The following is a 25,645-nucleotide window of genomic DNA, read 5'->3' as shown; positions in this document are numbered from 1 at the left end:
AGCTAACATCTTAAGATATGTTCATAGACAAACCTCAGCACTGATACCATGCTAGTTACTGGTAATTATTGTGCATTCAAAGAAAAGACTTAGTTTTACAGACAATTTTATCTAAAGGTTTTCAGTGAACATAAAAGGAAGAAATAAGGGTCCATGGCGCTTCGGTGTTTGCTTTTTAATTAGAGAATTTTCATAAAGCTGCAGTTTCACGTTGAACGAACTCATTTCTGCTTTTAGACCACGAATATGCATGAGAAAGGCTAACATTTACTGAGCACCTCTTAATAATCCATGCCTTATCCAGTTCTAGTGCGTTGTGTGCACTAACCCTCAGTCACTCGTGGAAGGCAGGAATTATGGCTGTCCACATGCCACCGAAAAGGACATGGAAGCCTAGGGACTGTTCTGCGGCAGTTTTAGAAATCGTTACAAAATTAAAAGGAGAAAATATGAGGAGCAATTTCCAAATAAATAAAAGCATTTTTTTTTAACAAGAAGCATTTTTGCCTCTCTCTCAATGTTTGTCAGTAACAAAGTTCCATTCCCATGGAAGCTTGGAAATGCCCGAATTTGTTTAACAGTCCATGTTCCGATTTCTCCACTCAAGTCCCTTTCTGAGCCATGCGTGGGTTCCCATTAGACCCGTGTTTTTCACCTCGGCACACCTGACATTACGGATGACGTAATTCTGTTGTGGGGGCGCTGTCCTGTGTACTGCAGGGTGTTTAGCAGCACCCCTGGCCTCTACCACTCGATGCCAGCAGCATCCCTCACTTGTGACACCCCACAGTGCCTCCGGACTCTGCCCAGTGTTCCTTGAGGGCAAAATTGCCCCAGTTGAGAACCACGGCCTTAGACTGAAGGTTCAGAAGGGTGCTCCAGAGGAGGCATCCTTACTGTCACGTGCCATCACTCTCTGCTCCCTTTAAGTCCCGAAAAGTCTCCAACAGGCAGGCAGGGGCTTCTCGTTTGCTTTTGGGTTGGCTTCCAGGACCCAGGACCTGCAAATCGTTCCATTCCTGAGGGGTGCAGGGGTGAAGGGTGAGGCTGGGCAGTGGGCAGAGGCCAGGCTAGGGAGGTCACACCCTAAAGAACATGGAGTCCAGGATGATCTGAAATCAGAGTGCATCGCAGATTGGCTTTACCAGAATGATACATGTCACCGTGGGATGGAACTGTCAGGATGGCCACGAGGCTACAGTTAAGGGAATGGTTCTGAGGCTGAGTTGGTCCTAGGGGAAACAGGTGGAGGCAGGAGGACGGAGAGCTGCAAGTTCCAGAAGATTCTAGGATGTGGCCACTGGTAAGAAGAACTTCCACACTCTTGGCCCAGGTGCCTGGACGCATGCTGAAGCCCTCTGCAAAGGTCAGATACTGGGGGAGAAGAGCAGACCCAGAGGGAGAGGATGCAGTGTGTGGAGGCTGCGTCTGAGTGCGACGTCTGGGGGCCAAACAAGGCTGGAGACCTGGATGTGGCCCTGAGTTCAGGCGCTGCTGGGGAGAGGAGCAGTGGGTGGAGAGCAGGAGGGCAGCCGGCCCTCTGAGATGGAACAGCTGTAAGAGGACATGGGGTTGGAGGAGGGAGAGCAGAGGCAGGAGGAGAAGTCAGAGGAAACAGGATTTTCTCATCCTAGGCAGGAGAGAGTGTCAAGTCCTGGAGAGGTAACCAGTAAAATAGGATTTAAAAGAGCTGCTGGCACTTAGGTGAGAAAAACTACAAAGAAAGGAAAGGAAGTGATTACTACAAAAGTCAGAGTAGGGGTTACACTGGGGGCTGGGAGAGGGACGTGTAGCAAAAGGCCACTGGGAGCTTTCTGGGCCCCCCCAGAATAGAACTCTGAGGGGAACAGAACTCAAAAGTTCTATTTCTTGACCTGAGTGTTGTTACAAAGGTGTTTATCTTAAATCATTCATCAAGCTTTACTTTTGCTTATGTACTTTTTAAGAGAACCTGTGTTTTATTTTATAATAAAAAAAGTTCTGAAGAAGAGAGCTACCTGGAGGTGATTGGAGACTCTGCTAAGCATCACAAGGAATTGAGGACAGACTGTGGAGTATGGAGGAGGGGAATGAGACAAGAAAAAGAGGACAGGATATTCAGAGGACTTGTTCGTTATCTTGGCTGAGAGCGGAATGGGAGGGAAGGTTAACACTAGAGGGCGCTGCAGGGTCAAGGGTTATGGGGAAGGATGGGAATGGTGCCTGCTCAGGCAATGAGGAGAGAAGCTTGCATGAGGAAAAGGGGTTGACACTGTGCTGTCCAGTAAGGGGGCAGCCCCTTCCCACACGTGGCTACTCAGTGCTTGTAATGTGGCCAAGGTAAGACGTGCTCTGGGTGTAAATCACACACCGGATTTCGAAGACTTAGTACAAACCAAAGAATATGAAATAGCTCAACAATCTTAAAACTCTGATAACAGGTCGAAACAATATTTTGTGTATCTTGTGCTAAATAAAATATATTACTGAAATTAATTTCCTCTTTTCCTTTTTAGATGTGGCTACTAGAACTCCGAGAATGACCCATGTGTCATGTATAGTATCAATCCATTGGAGATATCCTCAGCAGGGAGCTCAGTGTCTCCATGATCACACCACACCCCTGCTTGAAACCCGAGATGCTTCCTCTGCTCTAGAAGACAGACCTCAGTCTTCACTGTGTCTGCACAATCCAGCCCTGCTTACTCCATCTGGGCTGGGCCTCTTCTTGCTTGCTCCAGCTCACTGTCCTTCCAGCTCCTCAAGGGCTTCGTGGCCTCCAAGCTCGGGCTCTGGCATACAGTGCTTCTCCACACTCTCTTTGAGGAGTGCTCCCTGATCCCCCAGGAAACTCCCTTAGAACCCTGGTTCTTAACTCTCACTGGTCCCATCCTGCCGTGACTCTTGGGTCTCTCTCCAGTTAGACTAAAAGTTCTCTGAGGGAGCAGCTCATCTGGGTTGGGCCCACTGTGTTCCCTGGTCTTACTAATGCCTGCTGCACAGTATGTGCTCAGATTTATAGAATGAATGAATGAGTGAACGACGAGAGAGGCTCTGTAATGTCAGTTTGCAAGTACCAGGGAGAGGCAGTGGTAACCAGAGGGGCATCTGTAATGAGCGAGGAGGGTGGGAGAGCAGGGAGATACACCTGAGCGGCTGCTTGAGGGGGAGGCCACAGGTGGGAAGCAAGGAAATCGCTGCTGTGGGGAAGGGCAAAGGGAAATGACCACGGGCTCATCGCTGGGTCATGGGGCAGCCCCAAAGACCCAGAAGAGGCCAGAGGCCACACATTTTATGGCCCCAAACCCACTGGGTTTGCCAGAAGTCAGCTGATGGCATCTTTTGTAGATACCATTGTTGACAGTTCATTTTTTATGAAGCAACATGTATAATAAGCACATATTTTTCCTCATAAAAATACATATAAATGCTCTATTGTGGAGTAACTGAACTATGTGCCAAGACATGGTTGGGCAGGGTTTGGTAACAGCACATCAGGCCTAGAAGACTGTGCATGCTTGTATTTGGGTTTATGCTGGGTGAAGAGGTGCCCTGAAAAGGTGACAGGCCCATGTAGAACACTGGTTATTAGTGGGCTGTAGAAAAGCCCAGCTCAGACTCAACACTGCAAAGAAAAGACCCAGAACTTTCACGGAGAGAATGACATCAAGGTAGCATTAATGCATTCAGGGAGGCAATACAGGTATACCTCGTTTTATTGCACTCCGCTTATTGCACTTCACAGGTATTGCAATTTTTTACACATTGAAGGTTTGTGGCAACCCTGCACGGAGCAAGTCTATTAGTGCTGTGTTTTCCAACAGCATTTGCTCAATTAGCATCTCTGTGTCACATTTTGGTATTTTTTTGCAATATTTCAAACCTTTTTCTTTATTATTATATTTGTTACGGTGATCTGTGATCAATGATCTTTGATGTTACTATTGTAATTCTTTTGGGGTTCCCTGAACTGCACCCATGCAACACATCAAACATAGTAAGTGTTGTGTGTGTTCTGACTGCTTCACTGACCAGCTCTTCCCCCGCCCTTCTCCTGGGACTTCCCTATTCCCTAAGACACAACAATATTGAAATTAGGCCAACTAATAACCTTAAATGGCCTCTAAGTGTTCAAGTGAAAGAAAAGGTCACAAGTCTCTGACTTTAAATCAAAAGCTAGAAAAGATTAAGCCCGAGGAAGGCATGAAAACTAGGCTTCTTGTGTCAGTTAGCCAATCTATGAATGCAAAGGAAAAGTTCTTGAAGGAAATTAAAGGGGTTACTTCAGTGAATACATGAATGATAGAAAAGAGAAAGAGCTTTATTGCTGATATGGAGAAAGTTTTAGTGGTCTGGATCAATTCAGCCACAATATTCTCTTAAGCCAAACCCTAATCCAGAGCAAGGCCCTAACTCTCTTCAACTTTATGAAGGCTGAGAGGTGAGGAAGCTGAAGAAGAAAAGTTTGAAGCTAGCAGACATTGGTTTATGAGGCTTAAGGAAGGAAGCCATCTCCATAACATCAAAGTGCAAGGTGAAATAGCTAGTGCTGATATAGAAGCAGCAAGTTATCGAGAAGATCTAATTAAGATAATTAATAAAGTTGGCTACTTAAAAAAGCAGATTTACAGTGCAGACTAAACAGACCTCTATTGAAGATGCCATCTAGGACTTTCTTAGCTAGAGATAAGTGAACGCTTGGCTTCAAAGCTTCAATGGACAGGCTGACTCTCTTGTTAGGGGCTAATGTAGCTGGAGACTTTAAGTTGAAGCCAGTGCTCCATTACCATCTGAAAATCCTAGGGCTCTTAAGAATTATAGTAAATCTACTCTGCCTGTGCTCTATAAATGGAACAACAAAGCCTGGATAACAGCTATCTTTTTATGACGTGGCTTACTGAGTATTTTAAGCCCAGTGTTCAGATCTACTGCTCAGAAAAAAGATTCCTTTCAAAATATTATTGCTCATTGACAATGCACGTGGTCACCACCCCAGAGTTCTGATGGAGATGTATAATGAATGAGATTGGTGTTGTTTTCATACCAGCTAACACAACATCCATTTTGAAACCTATTGATCAAGGACTAATTTCAACTTTCAAGTCTTGTTACTTCAGAAATATATTTCATAAGGCTATAGCTGCCATAGATAGTGATTCCTCTGATGGATCTGGGCAAAGTAAATTGAAAACCTTCTGGAAAGGATTCACCATTCTAGATGCCACTAAGAGTATTTTTGACTCATGGGAAGAGGTCAAAATATCAACATCAACAAGAGTTTGGAAGAAGTTGATTCCAACCCTCATGGATGACTTTCAGGGGTTTAAGAATTCATTAGAGGAAGTAACTACAGATGTGGTGGAAATAGCAAGAAAACTAGAATTAGAAGTGGAGCCTGAAGACGTCACTGAATTGCTGCAATCTTATGGTAAAATTTGAACAGATGAGGAGTTGCTTCTTATGGATGAGCAAAGAAAGTGGTTTTTTGAGAAGTAATCTATTTCTGGTGAAGATTGTTGAAATGACAACAGAGGATTTAGAACACTGCATAAACTTAGTTGATAAAGCTGCAGTAGGGTTTGAGAGGACTGACTGCAATTCTGAAAGAAGTTCTACTGTGGGTAAAATGCTATCAAATAGCACTGTATGCTACAGAGAAATCATTTGTGAAAGAAAGTCAATCCATGTGGCAAACTTCATCGTTGTCTTATTTTAAGAAACTACTACAGCCACCTAACCTTCAGCAACCAGCACTCTGATCAGTCAGCAACTATCAACATCGAGGCAAGACCCTCCACCAGCAAAAAGATTCCGACTCACTGACAGCTCAGATAATGGTTAGCATTTTTTTAGCAAAAAAGAACTTCTAAGGTATGTATAGTATTTTTAGAGACATAATGCTACTGCACACTTAATAGACTACAGCGTAGTGCAAACATAACTTTTATATGCACTGGGAAACCAAAAAGTTCGTGTGACTTGCTTTATTGTGATATTTGCTTTATTGCAGTGGCCTGGAACCAAACCCACAAGGTATGCCTGCCTCTTAGACCAGAAGTCAGCAAATTCTTTTTGTAAAGGGCACATAGGAGATATTTTGGACTCTGTGGGCCATAGGGTCTCTGTCACAACTGCTCTTGTAATGTGAAAGCAGCCATAGGCAATACCAAAACAATGAGCAAGGCTGTGTCCCAATAAATTCCCATTTACAGAATCAGGCAGCGGCTGGATTTGGCCTGTGGACCATAGTTTGTCAGTCTCTCTACAACTCCAAGAAGTGAGGCCCTCCTTCCAGTCTCGGACCCTTGATTCTCCCCAGGTCGGTTGCCATATTTTAAAACTTTGATGGATCTCCTTAGAAAAACACTTCATGTCAGCAAAGCGCCAGTGAGTTTCAGGAATCCCACATGAGACTGGAAAGTCAACTCACCATTGGGCCAGAAAAAATTCAAATAATATTTCACTGCAGCAAACAACAGCAACGACCTTTCGTCATTAGCTGATATGTTTTCCTCTTTGGTATTTCATGAAATGAGAATCAAAGGGTTTCTTCTGCAGGGAGGAACCAGGTCTGGAATGAGTGGGGAGTGAGGGGAACTGAAGGAATAAATCTCATTTGAAAATAATTCACAAGCCTAACAGCAAAGCCAGACTTTTTAAACAAGAGAGAGCAGTTCTTGTCACCTGTTCCTCACACACCCAGGGCCCCTTCCTCCTCCCTCTTTGAAAGCCCATGGTGCGTCTAGTGCCCTGCAGTGGAGGGGGAGCATTTAGGAAAAGAGAACACACACATCTACTGAAACACACAAACGCACTGTTGTGTAATACGGGGAACGAAAAGGCCAGTGGGAAACAGCAGGCATTCCTGGCAGCGCAGGCCTGGTGAGAAGAGAAGAGGATGAAGCAGTAACTAGATATTAGCCTGGGTTTGTGTGGGCAAATGTTCACAGAACTGCAGTGGAGGAGCTGAAGCTCAATAGCTGTTTTTCTGCTTTAGAATGCAGTTGCCAAGCAATAACTTTCCCCTCATGCCCTGGAAGCAAAAGATGTTTGCCATTGCTTTCTCCTGTCTGGCTACTCACCGAGGTTAGCGCTTCCACGTTGGCACCTGCCAAACAGAGGTAGCGGACCACGTCGAGAATCCCGTTGTTGGCTGCAAGGTGTAGAGGCGTTCGTCCATACTGGAAGAGACAAAAAAAAAAAGACCCCGGAGAGTTCCCCTCTTGATTATGCCTGAGGATAACACCTGTGGAGTCAACCCCACGGGGCCAGCATTGTGTGAGGGGTCTGGGATCCACCAGAAAGTTTCTGCCTTCTCCAGAAACTTCCTGTCTCCTGAGGGAGGCAAGCCAAGCAAAAATATTTTCAAGTATTTTTCAGTTAGAAAAGTAACTTCAAAGGATAAAAGAGTGGGAGGCTTATCAAAAGGTAATTAAGTCTCTTGCTGTGCTGGCAGAAAGGAGGGTTGAGTCAGGGCTCAAGGGCTCCAAAGTTCCAGAAAGATCTGCACCACAGTTCAAATTTAGATTCAAACAATAGGAGAAGAAGGGATGGAAAAACAGCCATTGAAGACACTCTAATGAGGTGAAATTTCAAGGCCACGCCCACCAATTGTTTTAATGGCCATGGTTCCCAAACTGTGTGCCAAGTCACCTCAGGGCACTGTAGTAAATTCCCAGAGGTGGGGGGTGGGGTGGGGGGACGGGACATGGTAAATATTTTAAGTTTTTTATGGAACCAGCAGGTTTAGACACCAGGTGAACCAATAGCTCCAGGTAGTTCAGTCTGAACATTAGATCGCACCGTCTTCCTTTCAAGGACATCGTGTCTGCACAGCAGGGGTTTGGAGGTTGCTGTGTAAGAAGCAAGTATCTTGAGAAAATTAATGTAGAATGGGAAATAAGGGTGGTGGCGTCCAATCTGAGTCCAAGGTTTGAGGACCTGTGAGGCACCCAACAAACACACACACCCCATTAGTAGTACATCACCGTGGTTACGTAAGAAAAAAATTAAAATGTTAAGTTTTCTTTCAATTTATGTGGATGGTTGATTCCAACGGCTAGTAAGTTGTTAGGATACAAACACTAAGTTGTTTAGACCGAGCTACTTAATAAACAAAGCTGTGAGGTGTTTCTTTTGCCCTGGGGGAACCATGAAAAAAGTACTGATACACTATAAACGCTGGGAACCGAGAAAGTGTGGGTATCTCTCTGTCTTCTGCTTTTTACTTGCAAATGTAAGTTTTGTTATGAAGTTAACACAGGCTCATTTAAAGTATCCTAACAACATAAGATACAGGGTAGAAAACAGAAGTTCTCTGACCCTACGAAGTTCCTCTAGTCAGAGCTACCCCTACTTAACACTCTGGGGCATTTCCTTCCAAGCTTTTATCTAAGAATCCATAAAAGGAGATAAATAATTTGAAAAGACATAATCATACTCTAGAGTCTATTCTGTCACATGCTTCATTCACCAAACAATAGATATGTGAATACTTTTCCATGTCTGAAGCTAAATTGACTACATTCTTTTGGACATCTGAATAATATTCAGTGTTATGGATATGTCATAGTTCATTAGCCAGCTGCTGAGGAGAGACACTTAATGTGGTTCCACTCCTTGCTGTGACAAATAATGCTACAAGCTGTGCACATATTTTGTCTACTTTTATCTTCTCGAGTGACTTAGGAAGCAGATATTAAGCTTTCAAATACCCTAAAGTTAAAGTGAGAAGGGAAAGAGATAGTTTAGAAGATTTGGATGAAATGTTTGGATTTATGTGTAAGGAAGATAACCTTAGTTATAGAATCTGAATAGAATGTACAGTTTTATAGAAAGAAGGAAAATGAAAAGAAGTATGAGGAAGAAAAGGGACTAGGAAGTTTATACTTTTGAAGATCCCCAATTTTTGACAGAACAAAACCCAAACTCCTTAGCATTAGATTCAAGGTGTTTCACCATCTGGACCCCGTGTCCTTTTCCAGTTGTGTTTTCTGTCTTTCCCCCATTCTCTCCCTCTCTAAGTACCTACACCACATGTCAGCTACTGGGGCATCCAGACGGTCCCCAAACATAAACATATGGTCTGCAATACGCTTCGCCCTCTTCTTTATCTGTCAGAGTCCAAATCATTTTAAATGATGAAGTTTTCCCTCGTGTCTTTAATGCACAAATGTATGTGTTTCTGTAGCACGCCTCAGCAGTGATTGTGACATGAAATGCTGTTCGATTGAAAAGCAGCCTGAGGGCAAGAACCATTCACTCTGATATCCACAAGCTCCCTCATGCCGTGCTTGGCACTGGGCTGTCAGGAAGGGCACTGATAAACACTCGATGGGCACAAAATTCTCTCTCGTGCTCCAGGCTATGTGTGTGTGTATGTGTGTATGTGTGTATGTGAGTGTGTGTGCGCGTTCTTGTGTATAACATTTATTTTCTATCTTCGCTGAGAAGAGTCAACACAAAAGGAACAAAGGGTTAAGGGCTGTGCACTCTGGTGTCTATTTCTTCTCCTCTCATGTGCTCCGGAACATGACCAAGTTCAATAGCGACTCTCCTGATTTTCATACGAGAAAGTGAAAACTGAGAAATGTCTGTTACACTGCAATGAGTATCAAAGATAGTTGACAAGCTCCTGTCACATTCCAGTGACAGGGGTAGAATCTGAATGACCATTTTTATCTTTGGGGGAATTGCATCTAAGTAAGGAAAAGGCAGGACACACCATGGGAGAGGAGTGACAGTCTGCCTGTAGGGCGTGGACTGTCACTGTGCCATGTTCATCCTGATAGCTGGTTTCTAGGGTGAGTTCATGTAAAGCCAGATGTGCTTTCTGGGGAAATAATGCCTTCCTCTAACTTTTCTACACATTTTTTAAGCTCCTCTAGAGCCCCCATCATCTTTCATAAAATAAAAAACAACAACAAAAAGGAATAAAGAAACAAAGCTGACACCAGCCCTTCTGAGGAAGGTAGGAGACCCATTAAGTCACTGTGGGCTGAGCCTCTGAGCCCTGAAGGCAACCTGGGGTGTCTGTCTGCAGGTCCAGGAATGCAGAGCTGCTTATCGGTAGCACGCTGCGGCTCCAGGCGGGGTGTGAAGAATGGTTTGAACTTTGCTGCTGGTTCCAAGAGGCTGAAATTGTGGAACTAATGAGTTTTGCTTCAGCTGAGTTCAATTTAATGACAAATCATCTACTGACTGTGACATTGCTAGGCTGTATATAGTAAAAACACAAGTTTATGTCGGCATATAGGAACTACTATAGCCATCTACAGTATCAAAAATGTAGAGGCTTTCCCTTGAAATGAGCCAGTTGTTTTTAAACATGAAAGTCTAGGATTATCTTGCTGGGTATTTTATAAAGCATATGTAACAAGTGTACTTTTTGCATTTAGGCATGAGGCAAACACCTGGACCCTTCTTTAGATTACCCTTTTTCCCTGAATACGACCTAGCTGGACAATCAGCTCTAATGCATCTTTTGGAGCAAAACATGAGATAAGACTCAGTATATATTATACATATTACATTATATTGTATTACATTACATTACATTATATTATGTTATACTATATTATACCTGATCTTATGTTATACTAAAATAGGATCAGGTTCTTATATTAATTTTTGCTCCAAAAGACGCATTAGAGCTGATTGTCCAGCTAGGTCTTATTTTCGGGGAAACATGGTAGTGCAAAACAGCAAGAGACACCGTGCTTCTCCACCTCACAGGAGACAGCTAATCCCAGATGCTGTGCACACAGTGGGTCAATTGTGCATAAAATGGCCAAGTCTAAACATATTCTAAGAGTTCCACGATGTTCCGTGAAGCCGTTTTTTATTCATTTAAAGACTCCTGGAAGGAAAGCCAAGGTCTTGATGCTACTTAATGTTACATTTGACTTTCCCCTTAAGCCACTTACGTAACTGACTTGGCAAGATTAGAATGGGATAAACTAAGAAAGCAATGAGCAGTTAATGGCTAAGATCTAGGATATTTTCTTTTCATATTTCTAGAATGTGAAAATTAATTCTAATGGAAATTGAAATTGGTAATCACATAATATGCAACAGGAATATTTTTTTAGAAGTGTAATTTTCCAGCTGTTTCAGATATTAAGTCTTTTATCTCAAACAAATCATAACAAAATACTGCTGTCGTCATGCCTGCCATTTATAAACAAATGTTTCCCACAATTTAAAAAAATAATTCTACTTGGATTTTGTTTTTAACGTAATCATAATAGAATAGTGCTTGCCTCTCAGACAGTTACAGGGTCAAAACCACATGAATATCCAACTGTTCTATCTTTTTTGGTAAATGAAAATCTAAATGGTATTTAGGGAAAAGGGAAGGTGTTAGCTAACTTCTAGAAGTCAACAAAATGGGATTTAAGAAAATCAGCTTAGGAACATAGAATTATTTATTTTTACTTCTCTTTTTATTCACCAAATAATAACATCCCCTTGGTCTTAACAAAATTTATTTATCACAAAAAAGGTTTAATGAACTTTTGACCATAAAACTCTCAATGGGGAAGGCTAAGAAGAGAAATCTGGTCCTAGGAATCTCAGTCAAATCAGAACTCATTAGGTGTTTTTCTGAAGACTTAAAATCCCACAAAGGTGCTCCACTTTGTACCATGTTCTCTGATTCTTCTACAGAAGGACGGTCTCTCTCTCACCGTCTCTCTCTCTCTCTCTCTCAATACCCATAAGTATTAAACCATGTTAGTTAGAAAGTACATATTATTATAATAATTTTCTGTTACTCTACAAAATTATTCAAGTCATATGTAAAATATCACTTAAAGTGGAGAGCCCTGTAAAAAAAGAGCAGGTCCATATGAGTGATACTGACTTTGAACAATGAAGAGATGCAAAGAGAAATTTGGCCCAAATCTAGAAACAGGTTGATGGACAGACACTGTTGGACCCTCAGGGATCTGTCCCTCCAGCTTTACCTTGTTTGAGATATCCAAATTGCAGTTGGCTTCACAGAGGGCCACCACAATTGGCACGTTGCCATCTTTGCAGGCTACGTGGAGGGGGGTGTTGCCGTGCCTGTCTTGGAAATCGATGAAACATCCCTGGCTGATGAGAGTCTGGATAACCTCCATCTGACATCGTCTCACAGCAAGATGAAGAGCGATGTGTCCATCCTGCAACAGACATCAGGGGCCATGAGTACTTTCACTTAGGCACGTGGGCCTGGGCTTACGTTTCTAGCTGTTATAGGACCGGGTTTAAATGGCAATGTGATTGCTACTGCAAAGCCTGAAGGAGGATTCAAAACCATGAATTTACTCGTGGGGAGTGAGGAAGAGGCTTCTTCATATATTCCACTCTGAATAATCCCAGACCATGCTGACCATCAGCTTGATTAATCTAAGCTTGGCCAGTACAACCAGGTAGAAAGACTTGACACTTCTTTTTGTCTCTGAATGTATAGAACTTAAGCAACATTGGTATTCCAATGCTTATTTTATCAAGTAGTTGGAAAACACTTTTAAAAACATTTGCTGAGCAGTCTTTACTAATTTCCTAAGTAGAAAGCCTATTGTTTTATTTTATACCAGGAGGAACTGAGAAAGTGATGTGAAGTGATTTGCTTGAGGGCTGTCATACATACGAGAAGCAAATATAACATGTTTAACCTCTGCAGTGGGCTGCAGACCGGCCTGGGAATGCTTTCCACCTATTGTAGAACCCCTGATGAGCAGATGTGTTGAATTTCAGAAGCAGGGTAGAAAGTTTGAAAACATTTCTATAACTTATCTCTTCTCGGATTTCTCAACCTCAGCATATTAACATTTTGGGTCTGCCCTAAATGGATTTAAGCAGCACCACTGGTCTTTATTACCTAGGTACCAGTAATAACACCCGCCGCTGGTTTGACAGCCAAAAAATGTCTCTAGCCATTACCAAATGTCCGATGGGGAAAAGGTCGCCCCAGTTGAGAACCACTTCTCTATACTAAGCAAATACTCCACAAATGGCTATTACTAAATTAAGTACAGTGTCCCAAATCTAACTATATTTTAAATCTAGCCTCTTTTTAAGTACAAGTTCATAATAAAAACAGATTATGCTGAATTTGCTTCATTAAAAAAGGAACACCTGGTCTAGAATTAAGATTGTCAGACAAATAAGAATGGTTTGTCTTTTTACAAAAGAGCAGGTGATGGAAGTAAATAAACCACCTATTTCTTTGTTTATCTACAAATCGTTAGGGTGTTGCTGATTTTAACCCTAAATGAAGGTTGTCCTGGTCTCAGCGATCAGCCCTGTACTTGTTCCAAAGCTAAAAATAAGAGACCTGATTCATCTGACCCCTTCATACATTTTGTTACATGCCACAAATGAATATTAAGTATTTAATAGAACCTAGAACAGTTCATGGAATCTTTGGAACAGAGAAGAGAAAGGATAATTACAATTTGCTGCATTCAAGTTTGTTATTTTAGGGAAACTAATTGAGGAAGTCTTTTGGCTCCTCTAATCCCTCCAGATCACGTCTCAGCGAGTGTGATGGATTCACCCACAAAGCACCTTGTCGGAGGCATTCAGATCGGCTCCGTGTTCAGCCACACACTCCACTATGTCGTGGTAGCCCCTGGCGGAGGCTGTCAGGAGGGGCGTCTCTCCTTCGCGGTTCTTTATGTTCACGTTGCAGCCGGCTTCACAAAGGGCTTTGGCCACAGAGTAATAGCCGTGCCAGGCAGCGCAGTGCAGGGGGGTTTCTTCTTCCTGGCCAAGGAGACAGGCACACAGAGGAGGAGAGCGCAACAATACGAAAGAAAGTACAGGCATGGTGAGAGTCCCCACTGATGTAGGCAGCAAAGTCAAGGCAGCAGAGAGAAAGAGCTCATAGCTATTAGAGCGAAACATTAATCCAAAATGGTGGATACGGGTCTGACACCTCTCCTACATTAGTTTTCTTTCCTCAACACTGGTGTGTTGGACGAATGTGACATTCTCAGCATATGAGTGACAAGTGACTTTTGGGAGCCCACTGGAATGAACGAACAGCTCAGCTGTTCTGAACAACAGCTCCAGCGTGGGTGGATTTATAGCATCTTTCTTGTAAAAGTGCCTTCGTTTACTTCATCTAACAGTAGGAAAGCACATTTCTCAACAAGAATTCTAATAACCTCGGTGCCTCAAGATTCTTGTCATGCACATAACATAAAGATGAGTCACATAAAGGTATTATTGCTGTGGCAAAGAAGTGATCGAGATAACCAGGCTTTAATAACTCAGGGAGAAGGCTGGCTGGTTCTAAGGGCTGGAGGACCATGGGGGAGGGGGTGGGAGGGGCGGGGGAAGACCTATATATTTATGGCCAACATCATTGACACATATGTCTGTCTATGAGAGGCCATTATAGTGTAGCGATTACTGACATGGAGTCTGCACCAGACTGTGTGGTTTCAAACCCTAAACCCCCGCTCCACCACTTATGAGCTGTGTGACCTTGGGCAAGTTGCTGACCCTCTCTCTGCCTTAGTTTCTTTCTCTGTAAAATGAGAACGATAGTAATAGAAACCCACCACATAGGGTAGTCCAGAGGATTAAATGAATGGATGTTAGAGTCTGAGTCCCTGCCCTCTGGAATCTAAACAGAAACTTGGATAAAACTTCAAGGACTAGGCCATATCATTGTCTGCCTGCACATCCATGCAGAGAGCAGAAGGAAGTTAAAGACATCAGCTACCATAACCCACCTTGTCCTGGAAATTGGGGTTGGAGCCGAAGTTGCACAGTAACTGAACCACATCAGCGTGGCCATAGCGAGCTGCCACATGAAGGGCTGTCTCTCCAGACTGCAAAAGAAAGAGCCAAAGATTCAGAGCCCCCCTGGGAACAGGCCGTGGGGACTAGAACGCACAGGACTGGAGGCCCATTCCACACGTGCCTGGCTCCACATCCTCCCCTCTGGGGGTGTCCACCCCCTTGGGCCAGACCACCCTTTGGTGACTGGGCCAGGGACCCAGGCGGGGAGTGTTCCCCATGTAGCTTGTGTTAAGTCCACACACCTAGCTCATCCTGTCTGTCATAAAACCTCTCGGTGAGAATGCTTTCCCTTGTCTGTGATGCCTGTTCTCAAACTTCTTTTTCTACTGATGCTTCAAGCTATGTGATTTTTTTAAAACACAAAACTCCTTTTTCAAGTTCATCACACAGCAGATAGTTGAATGTATAGTTTTATTTATTAACATGTTTCTGATTTCATTGTCTATGTCTGGAAACTTATTTCTTACATTCTCAGAGATTTTAAAAAAGACATCACTAATTATGAATAGCTCATACAATAACTTTCAGTGAATTAGTAATAGGTACAACTTCCTGAAGGTATTTTACTTATATCTGCCAAAAAAATTGTCAGAATAAACTGTTTAATACACAACAAGATACTTTATTGCTACCTGACAGAAAACTGCCATGACAAATATGTGTCTTGGATATGAACGTCATTCTTAGATTGGTGCAGTGCACAATCCATACAATTGTATGTGGCAGCCCTGACCAAACATAACAAATTAGTCTACAAGTGTTAGAAGCAGAGAAGGGTTGCATAGTAGAACCCATAATGGACGAGAAGGTGGGAATCCTAGATGCACGTTCCAGGCCTGCCAAGTAACTCACAGGATTGTTGTGTGCACTGAATGAAACATGTATACGTGAAAGTAAGGCATCTTGTTAAATCAATAATTGTTATAAAATCTTTGTGCAGAAAAGCTTTATTTTTACGTGCATTGTCTCATGAACCCTTCTAGTGCCAGTTATTGTAAGGTCAGCATTGTCAGCCACTTCAAAGACAAAGAGAATGGTAAAGAGATAGGCATATGGTGAGTCAGTGAGAGGACCAGGGCTCGGGGCCCTTTTTGGTTGTCTTTCTATTAGAACTTTGAGTTTTCATGTTATTCATGCAAGGTAATTCACTGCTTGCGTATTATGACAATTACCTGACAGATTTCAGCTAAAAGCAGATTTTAATATTAGACCAAACCACCAGCTAAAAACCAAATTTCTAGATTAAATTCTCCACGGGAAGATTCTGGTCCTGCATCCTTATTCTTTGGGTCATGATGCATGTGGCATGTCGATGCTCAAATGCAGCCTTTTACTTCCCCATCCCTAAGAAGAGAAGAGGCCTTACCTTGTCTTTAACATCCAACGGGCATTTGTTCTCATGGAGAAATTTTAAGGTATCTACGTGGCCATGCCGAGAAGCCCAGTAGATGGCATTAGATCCACCCTGTACAAAAATCAACATGGAGTCACATTTCCAGAGAGCCGATAGATCTGAATGCACGTGTCACTCAGACTCATTCCATTTCCCTTCCTATGTGATGGCAAACTCCAAAGGAGTACCTTCCATGAGGAATAACACCCCCATTTCATTTTTTACTTTTGACAAAGGGACCAAGGCTATGTAAGACATTAACATTATAGGAAGCTGGGCGAAAGGGATAAGGAAGCTCTGTGTAGTATCTTTGCAGATTTTTTTTTGGTAAATCTAGAATTATTTCAAAATAAAAGTTGTTTTTCTTTTCTTAAAACCTTAATGTCAACCTCTGGTTAGAATTCCCCATGTTGTCAAGGGCCAGATCTAGTCCTTTTACAGCTCTGTTACAGCTCTGAAAGTCTACAGAAGCTGATGACAGACCCACTAATGACTATTGACTGTTAATCAATTGTGCCTACAATTTCAATGTGATGTACACCTCAAAACACATCATCTTTACTCTATAGCCCTAATAAAATAAGCAGGCAAATACACTTCTGCTGAGATTAATTAGACAATGAAAACTTTTCCAAATGTGACATCCTATACCAACACTGCTGAGTAAATGTGATCAGTGAGGAGTAAAATCTGGGGTAGTGTACAAAGAAAGGCTGATGTCCAGCAATAGAGCCCAGAGAAAGAGAAAGATCAGTGTCTAATTCTTTTTTTTCTAACGTATGTTAGATTGGACTAGGCTATTTAAGCAGTTCATCTTCCTTTATAGGAAACTGAGAAATGAAGTAAAGTATACACGTTATTTTTCTCTGTTACCTCTATGATTAGAGACATTTGGAAATACCAAAAATATTAATTTATTTGCAATAAAACATAATTATAACCTTATCCTGGACATCGATTCTTGAGCCTCTTTTAATGAGCAATTGTAGCATTTGAATATTTCCACAGCCAGCAGCAATAAGTAAAGGAGGTGTCCCATGCTGGAATAGGCAAGAAGAACAAAACAAAACACGAAACATTATTTTTCAGGTTTGGTAGGAAAGAAAAAGCCCAAACTATCACTGCTGTCCCACACACCTTCCTGTGTCTCAACAGACACATAACTATTGCTGCATAACAGGAATGAAAGACCATCAGAACACAGCCCTCTTTCTCCTTTGGATTTTACAGTCAGAGGTGACACTTTCATTGGCAGGATGAGTAGATTTAAAACTTCACAGTTAGAGGTGTAATAGGTGCACGGGGAATGGCCTTGCATGAAGAAAGGTCCTGAATGCAAAAAGACTTACTTTCTAAGTCACTTCACTCTCTAAACAGAAGTGAGTTTTTCCACAGTACGGAATTTGCAAATGGAAGGGAGAATGAAGAAGCAGACAGTGCCTTTCCATCTTGGACTTGGAGATGCACAATCACCATGACCACCCCCCTCCACTGTCTCTGATAGAACAGTATCAGACCTTGTTGGGTTGGTTAACATCATAGTTGGACAATGAGCCCAGGAGGTGCTGCAGGCCTGGGACATTGTCATCGTTGATGGCATGGATGATGGCTTTCATCACAAAGGAGTCTTCCTCATCCTTGAGAAAGACAGCAAAGAGACTGTTACAACATATCCTCATGATTAGCAGGATATTGAGATGATGAGAGAACCTGAGGTCTGGGCGGGTATCTTTCTACCTGGAGTTCCTACATAACCCTGGGTCCCTCTCCTACCTTAAGCTTTTCATTGCAAAAAATATAATTTCTCCCAACTGATTATTCAGGATAATTTTAATTTGTAATATATAATTGGCCTCCTCATCTTACTTAGATTTAGTTTTTCTTTGGTTCCACTGCCACCCTCACACAATTCCCAAATCTAGTCTTTCTCATTTTCCTCTCCCTTCTAACTTGCTTGTCTCCCACTTTTTTTTTCTTTTTAACATTTCCTATCTCTTTTTACTCTACAAGGGTAGACCTGGAGCCTCAGGGAAACTACTAGCTTCAGGGGAATAAAAGAGCTGGTATCTGCTCATGTGTGATCCCGCCTTTGGAGTCCCCGGATTCCACTCAGGAAACACTGACTATTCAGTTACAGGAGTAGCCTGGTTCCCACAGAATCACCCTTTCTGCTTTTCCTGGAGTCCCCTTTACCTCCAGGGTTAACAAAGCCCTGTTGTCTGACTGTCAGAGGAAAGTCTTGTTGAATTCAGATGTACCCAAGTCATATCTGAAGAGTTAATCTGTGATTAGGTTTCAGTTTGGATTAAGGGGAAAAAAAAATATGGACTTGGTCTCAAGGGCCTTGGGCAATCAATAGAATATCAACAAACAAGTGGGCTTAGCCTTCTGGTCTACCACGAACTATACCAGGAAACCCCAATGCATTTTCTGGTGTGTGTGTGTGTGTGTGTGTGTGTCTGAGGGGAGGATTGTCTGCCTCTTTCGAACTGTTACAATCCAAGAGTCTCCAAGGTCAGTGACAATAGAGGGCTCATTTTAGTTCATGAAAATTAGAATGAGTTCTTCCCTCTTCTACTGGCCAGCCTCTCTTTTATCAAACCATATGTGTGAGAACAGGGGGTTGGTAGGGTGATAGTGTTAGAGGTAGTGGGGTGGGAGCAGGTATAGTCCCAATAAAAACACAGAGAAAAAGGAAGAAGAAGCAACAGAGTACATCAAATCAGCCACCCCAACTCCCTAACTGGAGAGGAGGAAGAACAGGCCTGATATTTACATGACTTCAGGGTGTTGAACAACTCAAACAATCTAGACATTTTAAACACACAGTGCTAAGAAAGAACCTTACCAAGGTAAACAGGTTTGCTTACCAGAGTATCATCGCTTCTGGCAACACTCATGTTACTTCTGGACAAGAACGACCTCGATAATCTTTGGCACAGTGATATCAAACGAACAGATTGCTTTTTAAAAAAAAAAAAAAGGATAAGTAAAGGCAGGGGGAGGGGAAGAGAGAGAGCTTATGTAACAACATTCAAATTAGTGCAAATGACAATCTCTGAGATGGCATTCTCTGCTGCCAGAATGTATTCTTTGGGAGCAGGCAACCCTACAAGAAGGTTGGATCATATTTGCTTAAAGAATAATTCTAAAGGTCTTATAAATTAAGGCAAAAAAAGAGAGAGAGTCTCCTTCTGTATTTCATTATTAAACTACAGAAATGGCTGCCCTACATCCCTTCTCTCTCAGTATTTTGTTCTCTACTCTTTGAGGAATGGGATCTTACTGCAGCAAATCCCTTGTATGCTCCCCCTCAGGGAAGCATGGTATGCAAGGATCTTCCCCTGCGTCCTTGATCCCAGGCAAACTTGTAATGGTAGATAATGTGACTAACAAAACTCACACAGTTGTTGGAAATGGACAGGAAATAGAATTAATCCCTCCATATCAAATAATCTTACTTTCCATTTTTTCCGGGCTGCGAACTTCTTGAATTTTTCCATGTTTACTGCTGATGCTTTTCTACTAAGTGCTTGTTGGGTATCTTTAGGCTAAAATGAAAGTCCAAGAATAAAATTTAGAGCTCTGAAATTACAGAAATGTATTACACGACAACTTTTTGTAACCTCTCACTATTTGGGATGCTTGCTTCCACATTCACCTTGCTAGAATAACCAAACAAGTTGAGATAATCTAGGAATCTAGTCAGCAGAGGCTAACTCTTGTAGCTAAGGGTTTGATACAATCAATAAGGGTTTGATACAATCAATAAAAACTGGATCTTGGGGAAAAGTTGAGTTTGGGTCAAGCCGAATTACTCCATAAGAGAGTGGGAATAGCAAGATTCCTGGTGAGATCATGTTATGAATCATTTGAACTTGGGGGGAGGATTGTCTGCTTCTTTTGTACTATTGCAATCCAAGAGTTTCCAAGTAATTTAGAACTGGGAGGGACCTCAGAGGTCAGCAAATTCAGCCTGTCTGACAGCAGGATAGAGAGAGAGTGCCTACTACTGCATTTTTTTCCAGGAAGCCATGTAGCAATACCTCTGAGAGAAGGAGACAGCATTGCCTTCTAGGGGAGCCCAGGCAACTGCCAGGAGCTTGTACAGGCAAAGAGTTCTCCAGCTGCTCCAAACCTACCTCTGTAATGCAAGTTATTGCACTGCAATTTGCTTATTACTTCCATAATTTTATTCTAATAAATTTTATTCTAATAAGTGCCATATTCTCCCATCCATGGTCCTTCTGTTCTAGCTGGAGCAACTTCAGTTCTTTCACCCAAATGCCGACAGGTCTCAGGCAGGTAATGTAAAGGTGTAATGGGCCAGGGGGTGGCCACAGGCCCTGGCAGAAAGGCAGCTGTGCCAAGTTTCTGGTGGCCTCGTGGAATAAGGGCTCAGTATTGGCAGATGTTCACATTTTTCAAGGGAAGCTAGAAATCCAGATTTGATATGATACTTAAATGCTGGAAATTAATTCACAAAATTAGAAAAATATATTATTTGGGCCAACGTCCCACAGGTCAAACCAAATCGACTGTTGAATAGACTTGACCTTCAGCTCCCTGTTTATAATCCTGCGTTACGACAGCTTCCTCCTCTACACCTTCATTATCATTAGTGTATTCTCATCTGTCAGTTGTCTTAATATGGCACCAATAGCAAACACAATACTCAAGACGTGACCTGTGGTTAGAAACCACAGTAATTAGTAATACCCTAGAACAAATGAATTCCAGGATGCCTTGTAACAAAAAATCTGCAACTTACCTTGATCCAGGGATGCTGTAAACTATCTTGAATTGTCATTCTCTTCCTTTGTGGGGAGAGGGGAAGGAAAAAAAAATTGTTGTGACAATAGAAGCAAACACTAAGGTTGTTTCCATGCTGGCTGGGGCTACCAAACAGACGCTCGAGAAAATGCAGTTTGAGGCCTGCTTCAGGGAAGAGTCCGAAAGCAATGTCAGCTTTTATGTGATTATTTCCCTGTGCCTGCAGGACTGGCTGAGCAGGTACAAAGGACCCTGCCTGCATTTTCTGAGGTGTTCCACATGGCATGCTGCCCTTTGCCAGGTGCAAACAACCAGGGTCTCATAAACATGGCCATGTGCACAGGACAGGTGATAACCCTCGTCTAGCTGAGGCCACAGCTGAGCACTGTTCAGGAATAATGGACACTCACTTTGGATCCTTGACAAGCAGTCTTCTTATGAAATCTTTGGCTAGGGCACTGGTATTACTGAAGTATTCTTCCTCAAATTCGTAGTTGACAGCAGATACATTTGCTAACGTTTCTTGCTTAGTGTCTCCGAGAAATGGGGAGGCCCCACTTAGCCTGTTAATAAAGTGAAACACAGAACATGAACAATTACCTCTCCTGTTGTCATTTTGTTCCCATCATATCTCATACGGGGAGTGAGGAAAAAGACTATAATCTGGTGTTTGGGCAATCACTGTAGAATTCAATTGTATTTTATAGGGCATTTAGTGGTCATGCATAAAAACTTAAGCTTAATGCAAAGGATGCATTTAAAAAGTTAATTTGGAATAGAGTCTAGTAGTTAAAAAAAAACCCTTTCCTATTTTCTCAGTGATGGACAGACACGCTTTCTCTCAGTGATTATGCTGCAGTTTCTGATGACTCATTTTTAATTAGAATAAAATGTTTAATTAGTATAAACTAAACGTGTTCTGGGGGTGTGAAATGAATATGTTTACATGAAAAGCTGAAAAGATCAGCATGACACACAGAATGGTTAGTAAAACATATGGTCTCAAAGAAAGAGGGAAAGAATATGAGTTACGGATTTTGGTACTTACAGAATATAGGTTATAACCCCGATACTCCTAGACACAAAACAGAAATAAAACAAATGTCAGAATAAAAAAATAAATCGGAAAGATGACAACATAAATGGCACGCTGCTTACCACATATCTGCCTCCAGACCAAGAGGTTCATAGTTGACGATTTCAGGAGCTAAGAGGAAGAAATAAATGCACATTTAGTTTTGGAAGGAAGCAAACCAACAGATACTATCTTTATGTATAAACCAGAAACATATACCAGGGAAAAGATGCCACAGCAGGGGATATTTTCCCAGCATAATATTTACTAGAAATAAATGACCACAGGAGTAAAGAAACTTACCAACAAACTCTGGCGTCCCAAATATGTTTTTGAATTCATTTCTAAAGTCAATTTTATGGGCCAACCCAAAGTCAATGATCTTGATCCGAGGTTTGGGGACATTTCTATCCAAAAGCATTATGTTTTCGGGCTTAAAAAAAGAGAGAAATAGTATAGCAATATTCATAATAACGTTCTTCATAATAACCAAAAGGTGGAAAAGCCCAATGCCCATCAATAGAGGAATGGATAAACAAAATGTGCTATATACATATAATGGGATATTAGTCAGCCTTAGGAAGGAAGTAAATTCTGACACATGCTACAACATGGATGAACCTTGAAGACATAATGCTAGGTAAAATAAGCCAGACAAAAAAGGGCAAATATTGTATGATTCCACTTACATGAAGTACCTGGAATGGGCAAATTCATAGACAGTAAGTAGAATGGTGGTTGCCAGTCGCTGGGGCGGGGGGGGGGGGTCGACGTGGGGAGGGATAGGGAGTTCGTGCTTAACAGACATGTAGTTTTAATGTGGAAAGATCAGTAAGTTCTAGAAATAGATGGTGGTAATGGTTTCACAACAATGTGAATATACTTAGTGCCACTGAACTGCATACTTAAAAATGGTTAGAATGGTAAATTTTATGTATGTTTATTTCACCACAATAAAAAAAAACCACAGCAGCTATGATATGTTATGCTGAGGACAAGGTGGCAGAATAATTCTTCCTCCTCCCTAAACAAACAACCGAAAGATAGGCAGAAAAGGGTACTTGCAAGAGAAAGAACACCAGGAAAAATAAATGTCTTGGTTTTGGTTCTACAGGGAACAGACCCGTGACAAGGATTCGGGTGCAAGTGGCTTATGTGGGAGGGGACACCGGGGGACACTTGGTAGACAGGAAACGGAAGGAAGGAAGCTGATACAAGGTGTCTCATCCAGGTGGAGTGACTAGAGCATAATCCCTTTGGGAAACTTCGGGGAGAAAGAGAAATACTCAGAGTTTTCCAACCAAAGCAGGAGGGAATTAGGGTGAAATTTATCCACCATCTCCCCGTCCTCCATTTCTAAGCGCTGCTTCTGTGGGCATTTACTCTTTGGCATTTCCAGAAACCAGATGTCAGGCAGAAAGCTGCAGTTGCTTGCAGCAGCAGTCTTTGGGGCATGTATTTTTGAGTGTTGGGGGGATCTGGATGGGGTCTTAACAGCTCTGCTATAGTAAGTATGGAGAAACTCCTACCTTTTCTGAATTCTTATTCTAGCTGCAATGACCTGAATTGTTCACTTGACAATCGGTCACAGGCTGCTTTGTGACAATCTTCATTGCCTTGGATTATATCTTGAATCTTAACTTCCTGTTGCTCATGGGTGTCTTCCCTTCTCAAAGAGACCATAACTTCTCTGACATACCTGTTTAGCTCCCATAATGCCTTGCCCCCAGCCAGGCATGACCCCACTTAGCTAGTCTCAGAGTTTGGCTTGATTGATTGTTGCTGACAGATAAGCCTTTGCATCAAGAGGGAGAGTAGAGATCAAGGCACCTTCTATCTTGCATGCCTTGAGGCCACAGAGGGATGGAAATCTGGGCAGCTAGAGGCCATCCAGGCTGAAGATGTATCATTACCAGTAGCAGCTCCCTTGCTTAAAGACCTAGCTGATAAGACCCCTTTATTCTTCCCCAGGGATTCTCAAATGTAATCGTTAATCTTAAACCTCCATCCCACAAAAGATTAGGAATCCCCGCAGAAGGCATGCATTATACACCTGCTGATATATATTGATAACTCCCTTTGTTAAACCCATACAGGAAAAATACACATGTCTCTTTCAAATGCCTCAATTTTTCTTGGCAAACAACCGATGCTATGGTTTCCATAAGCATTTATCTGGCTAACACTGAGCAACGTACCTTAAGATCAAAGTGGGCAATCTGAAGGGAGTGCAGGTAGTAAACACCGTTAAGAATTTGTTTGAGAAATTCAGTTGCTTCCTCTTCAGTCAAAGATTCCTTTTCAGCTAAGAAGTCAAACAGCTCACCGCCTGCAACACTGAAAACCAAGAAGCAGAGGTTATTGATGACAATCCTGTTTCATACTGATTTGTTCTTTCATAGGCTATCGGCGCACTCAAATTTCAGGCAAGAGAATGGTATAAGGACATGCTGAAACCCATAAGCATGGAATCAGAATTCTCAGTGCTTCTTTTTACTGGATGGAAAATCTGCATTCATCTATATTTGTGCTTGAAAGCACTTGGGTACCACTTTCCTTGCTATGTTCACAAATGAGGGAAGGGAGCAGCGACATGATGGGAAAAAAAAAATCAATGTATCCTTAAAATGTTTTAAACATGTTTAGAGGTGAAATCTTAACTCACTCACTAAGAAGCAAAACTACAAGCTAACGTTGTACGGAATTTATAGAATATATCTTCCTAGCTCAATCAGAGAGTACCTGGAAAGTTCATAATTTATATGTTCATCAATTTTTAAACCCCAAAGCATGATATATAGCCTGACAAGAATTTTTTCTTTTGTATTCATTTATATGCAAATCCCTACATATTTATAAAAATCACCTTTAGTAATAATGCATTTAACAAATACCTTAACTAAGAAGAATAAACTTACACAAAATGGAAATACACGTGGTTGTTGGGGGATTTATGTAATCAACCTCCCTGGCCAGACTGTAGGTCCCTGAATGGCAGAGGTCAGCCCCTAGCTGTTGGCCCCCAGCTGTCACCCACCTCCTAACACGGTGCCAGACACACAGCAAGAGCTCAAAACTTTTTTTATCAAATGGATAAATGAACAACCCCCCCCTAAAAAAATCCACGGTAGTGATTAATGGCAAGTAACAGGGAACTTTTAATAAGAGTTTTTATAAGTTAATGTTTATTATTTAACCATACATTTCCAACATAATAATTAACTGCAATTAGGCATATACCTGCTGTGTTCACTATCTTTCTTTTGGCAATACAGCTCCATAAACATTATACCTACCACAGCTACATCCAGGAGAAGAAAACTGGTGCTCATGAGATTAAACAATAATGACAGAAAAGCTATTTTCTTAAAGTTTCAGATTCCAACCCTTCACCCTCCAAGGTGGTTTCTTAGCTTGGCCCAGGCCTCACTTCCAAACTGCTGCCTGTGACTTTCTAAGAGTGGGGAATCAGGACATGCCGCATTCTTAACGAGCATCCCAGGTGATTCTTCGCACACTGAAAATTGAGGACCCTTTTTCAAAGCCTTAATTAATTACATGCTCCTGCGGCAAAACCCTCTTCTGATATTTAACTTCAGGATGTTTATTCAAAGCGCGAGGTGACT

General features: G+C 42.0%; 1 protein-coding gene across 2 annotated transcripts in view; it reads right to left on the bottom strand.

The window, feature by feature from the left end:
• DAPK1 (death associated protein kinase 1) overlaps positions 1 to 25,645 on the bottom strand; it is a 169,130-nt gene that overhangs the window by 30,610 nt on the left and 112,875 nt on the right. For both annotated transcript variants that reach the window (XM_081066320.1, XM_081066319.1), the window contains exons 4-18: positions 24,218 to 24,356; positions 22,323 to 22,452; positions 22,103 to 22,151; positions 21,993 to 22,019; positions 21,355 to 21,507; positions 20,943 to 20,988; positions 19,633 to 19,722; positions 19,042 to 19,134; positions 17,689 to 17,808; positions 17,113 to 17,211; positions 16,145 to 16,243; positions 14,709 to 14,807; positions 13,534 to 13,731; positions 11,946 to 12,143; positions 7,062 to 7,160 (exon numbers count right to left, since the gene is read on the bottom strand). In XM_081066320.1, the coding sequence (XP_080922446.1) occupies positions 7,062 to 7,160; positions 11,946 to 12,143; positions 13,534 to 13,731; positions 14,709 to 14,807; positions 16,145 to 16,243; positions 17,113 to 17,211; positions 17,689 to 17,808; positions 19,042 to 19,134; positions 19,633 to 19,722; positions 20,943 to 20,988; positions 21,355 to 21,507; positions 21,993 to 22,019; positions 22,103 to 22,151; positions 22,323 to 22,452; positions 24,218 to 24,356 (1,639 nt within the window). The remainder of the gene's footprint in view (positions 1 to 7,061; positions 7,161 to 11,945; positions 12,144 to 13,533; positions 13,732 to 14,708; positions 14,808 to 16,144; positions 16,244 to 17,112; positions 17,212 to 17,688; positions 17,809 to 19,041; positions 19,135 to 19,632; positions 19,723 to 20,942; positions 20,989 to 21,354; positions 21,508 to 21,992; positions 22,020 to 22,102; positions 22,152 to 22,322; positions 22,453 to 24,217; positions 24,357 to 25,645) is intronic.

This window comes from Rhinolophus hipposideros, assembly GCF_964194185.1.
Source record: "Rhinolophus hipposideros genome assembly, chromosome: 11".
Classification (NCBI taxonomy): domain Eukaryota; kingdom Metazoa; phylum Chordata; class Mammalia; order Chiroptera; family Rhinolophidae; genus Rhinolophus; species Rhinolophus hipposideros.
The sequence above is the reverse complement of the archived record's forward strand: the minus strand, read 5'-3'. Positions and strand labels throughout refer to the sequence as shown.